Below are 10,122 nucleotides of genomic sequence, written 5' to 3' on the forward strand. Positions count from 1 at the left end.
CACCTGCAAAAAAACTGCTTTTAGGCGATATTTCTTGGTTAGCAATGCTAAATCGCCAGAATTCTTTTTTCGAGAGGTCACCCTGTTCACCACTTGAGGTCAAGATCACCGCGGATGGAAAGTTTATCCCATTGCCCCGTGCAGACTTGCGCTAGCTGCGGCGGGCCTGCCACAGTGGCGGCCAGTGCAAAGTGCCCGCATAATGCTGACGCCAGCGTGGCTGCCACCCTGCGTCGTGGTGGCGCTCCTGTGCGACCAGTGGGCCACCGCGGACAACGGAGAACAGCACGTGGAGAATGCTGGAGTTGCATCGGCATTTTGGAACCTCTTCCGCGGCGCTACCACTGCGGGAAGTGAGTCCCCCAAAGGTGGCTTCGTAGCACCACCTGTACGGCGGATGATCACTCTGGTACGTTGCCAGAAGGTAGTTCTTTTTTAGCGAAATATAAAAGTGTGTCACCGATCTTTTAGTACGAAAGCACTATCCGGTGGTTCTGACCCGAGCAAAATCGTCTGTCTGTCTCTCTGCCTTTCTGTCCGTCCGTCCGACCGTCCGTCCGACCGACTGTCCGTCCGTCTGTCTGTCTGTCTGTCTGTCTGTCTGTCTGTCTGTCTGTCTGTATGTATGTATGTATATATGTATGTATGTATGTATGTATGTATGTATGTATGTATGTATGTATGTATGTATGTATGTGTGCATGTATGTATGTATGTATGTATGTATGTATGTCCTTCTGTCTGTCTGTCCTTCTGTCTGCCCCACTGTCTGTATGTATGTATGAATGTATGTATGTATGTATGTATGTCTGTCTGTCCTTCTGTCTGTCCGTCCTTCTGTCTGCCCCACTGTCCGTCCGTCCGTCCGTCCGTCCGTCCGTCCGTCCGTCCGTCCGTCCGTCTGTCTGTCCTTCTGTCTGTCCGTCCTTCTGTCTGCCCCACTGTCCGTCCGTCCGTCCGTCCGTCCGTCCGTCCGCCCGTCCGTCCGTCCGTCCGTCCGTCTGTCTGTCTGTCTGTCTGTCTGTCTGTCTGTCTGTCTGTCTGTCTGTCTGTCTGTCTGTCTGTCTGTCTGTCTGTCTGTCTGTCCGTCCGTCCGTCCGTCCGTCCGTCCGTCCGTCCGTCCGTCCGTCTTTCTGTCTGTCCATTCGAGACCAACCTGGATCGCACAAATTCCACCGGTGGCAGCACCTGCCATCTTACGCCGTGCTTTCACACTATACAATAATGTAAAGATTCTCTGTATCTTTTTAAACACTTGAGATATGATAATTTGCTTCAGGAACATGATTCAAGTATTGTTTGCTGCGTTTTGAACCATTAACTGTATACTGAGATGTCCAATATGGCGAAATTCATGAAAGTTCCGCAGCATAGAGAAATATTCGCTCAAATTTCTTCTGATTTGTGTTGCTTATAATGTTACAAATGCTCCTAAAAGCTAACAGAACCGGTTTATGCCATTTTAAATGCACGTCAATTCACTTTTGTTTTTTTTCTGCGCCGTAAAACATGCGAACACTGGCTTCAACATTTCTGAGTCGTCCTGAACGGGAGGGGAACGATAACCTGACCGTGCTCACTAAATTGCAAGACAGATCCTAAATATTACTTAGAAAACTATTTTTGAGGTTTTAAACCTCGTTCCATGGCTACCGCACCAATGGTTGCGCTGTCGAATAAATTGGGTGAATTTTTTATTCCAAGTTTCTGTGGGATAATAATGGGCTTAAAAATGCTATTTCCTTTTTTGACAACTATTTTATACGACTGCGCCCTCTGCACCGAGAGTACAAAAGCAGGCCTAAAGAGTTTTCCTTAACGTTGAAGAAATGGTGGTTTTATTCACACAGGGAGCTACGGTCATGGATCTACAGAGGGCGAAACACATGTCTAGAACGACCGAACTGTGTGTTCTGTAGCTCTCACAGGCGCTGCGCCCAGGAAGGCAAAAAATTACAATGAACTCCTATGAGTTTAACCACACATGCTTACATCCAGACCATTTTTAACCAAATGTTATCACTAGATATCGCGTGTTCAGCCCGAAACACGCACAGAACGTGTTCTAGACAAGCGTTTTGCCCTCTGTACTATCAGCAACAAATGAAATGCGAAAAAGATAGCTGAAGTGGAAACAAAAAATACCAACACAATAGCCTCTGGAGAGCAACTACAAGCTAGGTTAACACTTCTGAAGAAGAGTACATGCCTTCGAAATTAAATTATCCATCGCTTGTACTGAGCTTCTCCTGGCTAAGAGCTTACAATTTTGCTTTTCGTGGCTCAGTTTTCTTATCCGCGTTTCGTTACTACAGTTGCGAGAGGTATAAGAGGGGACGAAGTCTTGAATATTTACTTATTGCTTATATCATATTTATATGCGAAAAGCACAGTAACTTTTTTTCTCTAAGTAGTTTTTATCTTGTTGTAAAATATCCAAATGTCATTGTCGAGTTTGAACGAGAAATAACCAGTAAAGTACAATTTTCTCCGAAATTTTTATTCCCTCTCATTGCCCAGGGAGTATATATGAAGATACATGCGCGCGATTAAACGAATAAAGGCAGTATCCTAGCGCGTTAACTAACAACATTGAACATGTCTGTGTGTCGTTGACTAGCGGTTTATCCTCACACGAGGACACTATTTTTCGTAACGTCTGGACTGCACGCAAACGTCTTAACTAATGTCGTTCTCCCTACACCGCCCCGTTTCTAGCAAGGTTAATTTGCCTTTTAAGCGACTGTCTGGCGCGCCGCAGTCTACGTCTTCGAAGATGGGAGACCGTCTTTTCAAATTCCCTGTCACCGTCAAAGCGGCCTCCTCCGGGAGCGGCAAGCTGAAAGCGAAGGAGGCCATAAATATTCCCGTTCACTCAAGACCAGCCAAGACGTGGCTGGCGAGAAGAAAGAACGGCATTACAGCTGGCAACAAGCCGTACCGTTTCAAGCATAGCTACGGCGTGCGACCATGGTCAGTGACGAAGGACATCGTCACTGAAGACGATAAGCCTACGCTCGTTGTGCAGGTATGTGCTAAAGTTCGGTGGTCGCTGTAAATCTGTGTCAGATAGGCAAACTCACTTTTATCGAGTGCACTTCAATTCGTTGTCACTTGGCGACGCGATTATACACGAAAAAACACGCATAATGATGATGTGAACTGGTAAAACAAGTACAGACTTAAAAGTGTTTAAAGAGCCCACAAATTTACTTCCGGCAATATTTCTTTTCCGCAACGAAAGTGCTTCAGGAGGCCTTAATATTAAAATTATTTCGACTAAAATTGAAGCTTGGGCTTGTTGGTTCATATCTGAAATATGAGGGGCAGCGCAAAAAGACGGCACAGAACACGGCAAAAACACAGTAACACTCTTGTAATGTGAAGCGTGACTTCACAAAAACAGTTGGTAGTCAGCGCCCGTCCTGTCTTCCTGTGTTTCTGCTGTGCGCTGTGCCGTCTTTTTACGCTGCCATCTAATGTTTCTTAATACTGAAGCGCTTGTAATGTATCAAGTTATTCAAAGTTAGACGGCTGCGGTGGCCTAGTGGTTTGAGCATGCCGGAGGTGCTGGGTTCGATTCCCAGTGCCACCAAGTGCCCACCGGTGATATAATGTGTACAATGTCTCCCCTGGCCTAATTCTCGGCTTATCTTGGTTGAAATTTTTCAGAAATGGATGTCTAACCGCACCTTGTACGAAGTAAAATACCTTCTGTAGGGTGCTCCTTTGCCAAAGCTACCCTTGCGCCATTAAAATACACAACATTAAAAGTCACCGCCAAAGCAAGGCATGAGCACGGTGCGGATTAGAAGTTATTCGCGTTTAGACCACTTAACGTTAGCTCCGTAAGCGCTTTTTGGTCAATAGACGTCAAAGCTACATTTTAAAGTATGCCGACGTCCTCTTTTTGCACGCGTTTGGTACAACTATAAACTACTGATGTCGAGCCTGCGCACATGGGCAGAGTTAAGTGAGTTCTCCAAACTATTTTCAAAGTCAGTGCGCTCTGCACGGAATGGCCGTAATAGCTCGTGTAAGACCGGCAAGAGATGACACTCATAATTAGTGAAACTCACTCAAAGTGGGCTTCACAATCAACTCCTGCAAAGATGGGCCGTTATCTGGCAGAGTGGAACACTGTACTATGTAGTGCTGGTACCACCTTGCAAGTTTTACACAGACCATGTACGCATGGCTTAAATAAGAGGTACGAGATGGGTATGACCGCATGTCCCAATTGGCAAAACCAGGCCCACAGCAAATGCATTGCGCTCCACTGTGCGCTGCAATTGTGTTAGGTTTTGCGCTGCGTAGCTTATTCAAGGTCAACGGTATTTTGAGCCGTATTTGCTGCGTCATACCTACAACAAAAACATGGGTGCGTATGGTTAGGAGCAGGCGAAAGCGAAAATAAAAAATAAACAAAGTCCATTCTTTAGAAGATACAATGCTGAGGCGCTACATATAACTGCGTAGCTATCGAGCACACAAGGACAGGTAAATGAGGGCCTCATTGCGGCATGTAAACACGGGGTTGCAGCTAAATGTAACCAAGCTTTTAAAAAAGACGAAGTGTCCTAGCCCAGTGAAACCAACTGGGGGCTGTTAAGAGTCGCGTGGCCTGCTCTTCAGTATTCTTTTCGTTCTTCAAAGTTAATAAATGGATTAAGTCTAATTAGCTTTGTAATTATTGACTTGAAGAAAAAAGTGTCAGTGAAAAGTTGTAGATCGTCTCGAAAAACCGCTAGCAGCGATGTTTCCATCAAGGTAGTCAGGGACAAAATTCTCCGGACCATGTGTTCCTCTAACGAAGCCGATAGCTCTGCTATTAGTCGGCGGCTGGAGACCACACTTGTGGAGGTAAAAGTTAAATTTTTGTTCTTTCATCTGCACAAGTGCGGTCTCCAGCCGCTGTCTGATAGTAGAGCTATAAGCTTCGTTTGAGGAACACGTGGTCCGGAGACTTTTGTCCCCGACTGTACATTATACTATCTTTACTGATAGACCTTAAAAGAAAGGTATCACGTGACCAGCTGCTGGCTCACATCTCTTCCGCAATATGCACGCACAGGTTCATCAGGGAGAGCACTTCAGATAAAACCCTATTTTGTTTCCTAAAACGTGTCCTGGGACGCTCAAGTGGCAGCATTGTCACGTGGAAGCTTTTTTTTTATTGTGCGAGCTATGGTTTGAGGCCGTTAAAAAAACGCCATTATGTAAAAGGGACTTTTGTGCAAACGTGTCAGTTTCTCAGGACAATAACTGAAAAGTAAACTAGTTAGACAACTAATTATTAACTTTGAAGAGCAAAAAATAGTGCAGACTAGGTCACGCGGCTCTAAACAACAACCAATTGGTTTCACGCGGCTAGGACATTCCATGTTCTTTAAAAGCCTCGTTATATTTAGCTGGAACATCTGGTATACGAAGTAAGCCAAAGACACTGGAACCAAGGAAAGCATAGAGGAATGCTGCTTTTTTTTTTTTGCGGTGTTGATCAATAGGAAATTAGTGGTGTAATCATTTTTACTTAAAGAATAATCGGATCCGATACCATGACCTCCGCATGTAGCCTCCTGTTCTCTACCAACTAAGCTATGGCGGCGGCTGTCCAGCCTTTTACATTCAATTGTATTTATGCTGCGCATAGCCTAAATATTTACGAAACTTTATGTTGGAAGCAAAAGCATCGATTCAATTTACCCAACTGGATACGTTCTGATGCCTGTTGCTGACTGATTAAGGCTGTACTATTCTAATGCACAGCGTCAAACAGAACCAACTCAAACGGAGCCCCTCCTTTTCGTAAGTGCTGCAAACAACACGGATACAGAGAAAGACGGACAAGAGCGAGCACTTGTCTATGTCTATTTTTCTCTGTGTCAGTGTCGTGAGCAGCGCTTCCAAAAATGACGTGTGCGTGCACCAACCGGCTCTGTGCGTCACCCTTCAAAGCCGTTCCATGTCCAGCACTGATCGACAAAAATTTTTGAATATTAGAATGTTTCAAGGTACTGTTATGGAAATATTGAATGCAATGGTCCATTGTTCCGGTGCGTAGCAAAATGTTTGTTTTAAATTTTTTCCACCGCTCGCATTCAGTAATTAACACTGCCATAAAAAAACCTATAGGCAACGCTTTCGAAGATACCAAACAGGTTAAAAGCAAAAAAATACAAGCCTGCCGAGGGGATCATCTGCGGATATATTGATTGTCATAGTGAAATCCTACAATATATGAAAAAATTGAGTTCATCAACTCTTTCCCGTTTAAAAATGCGTTTGTCCAGAATTGCTGGGTATATGCTCTTCCTCGCTGTTCTTCCACTATGCAGCGGGCCGGCAGCTACAGTAAGGCCACGTTCACCTTCTGCCACCTGTTGCTCCGAATGTACCACTACCGACCGAGCACCAACTCGTGCGTGTCCACCCTGAGCGACCAGGCACGGGTGTGCAACGTGAGCCCGGACCGGTTCCCCACCATGGAGCAGTGCCGGCGCGTCTGCCTGGGAAACCCGCACGATAGGCCACAGGAGTGCGAGATTGGTCCGCTCTTCTCGATCTGCTCCGGGTACAGTGCATTGCACGATGTTTTACATGGTCTTTCGACTCTGATGAACTGCAAACCCTGACGTGTCCGCCCGTTTACGCTTTCACGCACTTGAACGCCTTCATCCTATATAAAACCAGTCCATAGTCTATTGATCTTCCATAGACTTCTTATAGGCACTGTTGCCTTCCTGAAAACAGGCAGCGCAGAAAATACACGGGCAGAGAAGAGGCGACACGGACGGCGCTGAACTTCCAACAACTTTATTATGGGACAATCCACGAATTATATACGAACTGAACAACCCGCAGTCATCAACGACACATGCGCAGATAAGTTCGCTCATTGTCGGATAGGAAGATAGAAGCGCTGCTGACACAGGCTGTCCCAAATTACAAATCTATTTTGATTCCGCGATCTCCCTGGTGGTACTGTTTGTTCTTACTAGTGATAACGGTGCTCTCAATATTAGGGGAACAGTTACTGCACGTGAGACAGTGGCAACCGAGAAACCCTTCAAAATCTTCTCCTTCAAGTGCATTTTTATATTCTTTGCGTGTTCTCTTAACCTATCGCTTACGTTTCTCTCAATCTGCGCAAAATAAGTTTTTCCACGGCTTAACGGGATTACGGGATTTGATAGACTACACCTCCTGCGCATTCAACAAAAGGTCGTCTGTGCTTTTTACCGCAGAGACGTTGCTGGATTGCCTCCGGATCTGTCATTCTGCAAAGCTTAGACAGCTTTTTAGGTGCAAAAAGCACGTCTTTCAAGTCGTAACGCTGGGCCACTGTTTTCAGGTTGTGAGACAGAGTTGTTGAAAGTTCAATAACAATTAAGTTGTTGGAAGTTCAGCGCCTTCCGTGTCGATTCGTCTCTGCCCGTGTCTTTCCAGCGCTGCCTTTTTTAAATCATATACCAACAGGCCCAGTTTTACACCTTAATCTGTAGATATATCCTTTTGTCTATTCATAGTCTGTAGAAAAAGTATACTAAATTTTATGGTCATATATCTATAGATTGTTATAAACTGTCTATAGGATTTCTATTGTCTACTGACTAGTCTGTAGGATTTTTCTATAGGAGCACTATAGCCTTCACACGCAAAAGTCAATGGAGAGTCTAAAGACTGTGTAAAGAAATTTTGATCAGTAAGCGGCATCTCTTTCAACGAAGTGGGGGATACTGCAGACATTACCAGGAATTCGGGACCTTGCTAAGTATACCTTGCTACGTACAAGCGACGCGTTCAGAAAACCATGCCAGCTATTTCTTTAACTCAAGCTTAGATGCCCACAACTCTTTTGTAAAGATATCGTTGCTCTCTGTGAGACCCAGAAAACTGAATTGAACGCACTCGGCATACTGCTCCTGGACACCTCTACGATGGAACGCAGGGAAGACGTGAAGACCAAATGGGCCTTTTTCGACGGAAAGCTGTGCCGGGAGTGGGCGTTCCCAGAAGGCCTCTGCCCGGCATCCAACAACACGCAGGTTTTCACCAGCCTTCGCGAGTGCTCTCTCCACTGCATGTCTACGACCCGGAAGCCACATGGTTCCCCTAGCACCCGGTGTCCCATCGGTATGGGCCCTGCTGCAACGTGCACTGCCGACGTCCTCAGGTAAGGTACTGTGCGGTCCTGCTCGCAGCCCTCAGCATAGGTTAAAACCAGTAATGGCCCAACCTAGCAGCGCGTACTTGTTCTTTTTTTCTTTTTTTAAATAAACGGCTCGTCACGTGATCAGCAGGAACTGCTCATTTAAGGGAGTAATATCAACAAGACTGACTTCCAGGAGCTAGGTTTGAAAGGATAAGCCTAAGAGCGTGACTTGCAAAGCATGCATTATTGGTGTTGGACCGTGCCCAGGAAACTTAATGCGAACCAAAAATCATGGATTTCTCTGCATGCCAGAAACAGCGGCGAGGCACACGTCCATTTCGAAGAGTTCCGGAGCACATAGAAAGCGGTCGCACGTACACTCTTCTGCTGGCAATACTTGTGGCGCCTTTAAATGCTCAGATGTTCTCTCACAGATGCTACTCCACTACAAGCGGTGCACAAGTGGGTGGGTCTCTAACTCAGTTGACGCTGTTAACGTGAACAAAGCGAGAAAGTACAGTGCGAGAGGCAATTGCAGTTTCGATAGGCTGTAGTGGCCTTTGCCGTGTCTACTCGTAGCAGGAACTAATCAGTCCTCATATTTATCCCTACCCTTTGGCTTTGGCTACATAGATATGCCATAGATGTGAAACTGTTGCCGTTTAAGAGATCATTTCGATTGTATTTTTGCGAGGATTATTTATTTTTACGATATGAGCAAGAAGATAAATCTCTTAAAAGGTCGCTCATCCTAAACAGCGAAATGAAGACCAAAGACGTACTGGTCTGAAACAAAGATGTCTTCAAACGAGATTATTTTGTGCCCGAATGCCACGAAGCCCGCTTCTCCACCGGGTCGTACTGCAGATCACACGAAAAAAATACTTTTTCCTGGAAAGTTATAACTACCAAGCTTACTGCAGAAAACTACTTGTTTAGTAGTCACAGCCTAGCACCGCTCTTGCAACCGTGTTCTGTTGCAGAGTTTAACGACAAGCGTCCACTCCACACCCGCAGGTTTCCCTACTTCGCCGGTTACGAGTCAGGGAAATTTGACTGCTTCCGAGGGTCGATCAAGCTACTCTCTGAGAACCATTGCCTCGTGTCCCCAGCATTGTTTGCGACCGAGCAGGACTGCGTCAAGACATGTATCCAGGTGCCCGCTATGCCTGACATCTGCCTGCGCTTCTAGGTTGCTATCGTTAACAGGCTAAGCAAATCGCTGTCTCGCAAACTCTCGCCTGGGCATACTGAACAACTGAAACGAAGACAGCAGAGAAAGCAGCACACACGGACAGAAAAATATTTTCGTGACAATGTGTTAACCATTGCAGCATCATTGTATTCTGCAGGCTGCGAGAACAAGCTATGAAGTTTTCAACAATAAACCATTTATCCTCCGTCTCTCTTCTACTGCCCTGTATCTTTTCTCGAAGTAAAATCGTCAGCGCGCCTGTATATAGAGCACACGAACGCCGCCCTATCGCACAAACGAAGGGAAATTTGTAAGCAGGTATACGGTTCCAGCGACAATTCTTGCGCTGGAGCGAAGCAGCGTAGACACATGATTTGTCCCAGCAATTGCACAGCATCAGCAATAGCTGAGTTGAAAGAAGATTTCAGTTTGTTCCACAGCACACCGCTCCATCGCTATGGACAGGCGTGCTGACGACTGTACCTTATCTACACGAACGGCGTATACAGCCCAGCTCTCACAGTTTAGGTATACAGGTAGTAGCATGACGCTACAGGAGAAGCCCCCCTCACACCACTAATGTTACCTTTTAAGGAACCTCAAATGTTGAATAAGATGGGGTTGTCAAAGAAATGGAAAAAAAAAGTGGTCGATTTAGCGCGGTTGGGCCAATTGCCAATTTAGTGCGCCAGCACTTTGGTTTTCTTTTCGGTTTCGGTTCGAGGCTCGGTTTTCAGGATCAAAAAGGCTTCGGACAGACATCGTCGAAATC

At 45.7% G+C, this 10,122-nt stretch overlaps 1 protein-coding gene across 1 annotated transcript; it reads left to right on the forward strand.

The window, feature by feature from the left end:
• Nucleotides 1-202: 202 nt before the first annotated feature.
• Nucleotides 203-9,541, forward strand: LOC149359363 (uncharacterized). Its single transcript, XM_089567650.1, has 5 exons — nucleotides 203-409; nucleotides 2,762-3,028; nucleotides 6,339-6,574; nucleotides 7,952-8,176; nucleotides 9,173-9,541. The coding sequence occupies exons 1-5, from the start codon at nucleotides 203-205 to the stop codon at nucleotides 9,345-9,347; spliced, it is 1,110 nt and encodes a 369-aa protein (XP_089423776.1). The 3' UTR covers nucleotides 9,348-9,541.
• The last annotated feature ends 581 nt before the right edge of the window (nucleotides 9,542-10,122 follow it).

This window comes from Amblyomma mixtum, chromosome 2 (genome assembly GCF_055824585.1).
Source record: "Amblyomma mixtum isolate Tamu chromosome 2, ASM5582458v1, whole genome shotgun sequence".
In the NCBI taxonomy this organism is placed as follows: domain Eukaryota; kingdom Metazoa; phylum Arthropoda; class Arachnida; order Ixodida; family Ixodidae; genus Amblyomma; species Amblyomma mixtum.

What these genes read in the sequence shown, in the direction of transcription:
- LOC149359363 (XM_089567650.1), top strand. Translation starts at nt 203, where the DNA reads ATGCTGACGCCAGCGTGGCTGCCACCCTGCGTCGTGGTGGCGCTCCTG. An exon ending in AGCCTACGCTCGTTGTGCAG is followed by an intron (nt 3,029 to 6,338) that starts GTATGTGCTAAA and finishes TCCACTATGCAG; the next exon opens with CGGGCCGGCAGCTACAGTAA. An exon ending in CTCTTCTCGATCTGCTCCGG is followed by an intron (nt 6,575 to 7,951) that starts GTACAGTGCATT and finishes GATGGAACGCAG; the next exon opens with GGAAGACGTGAAGACCAAAT.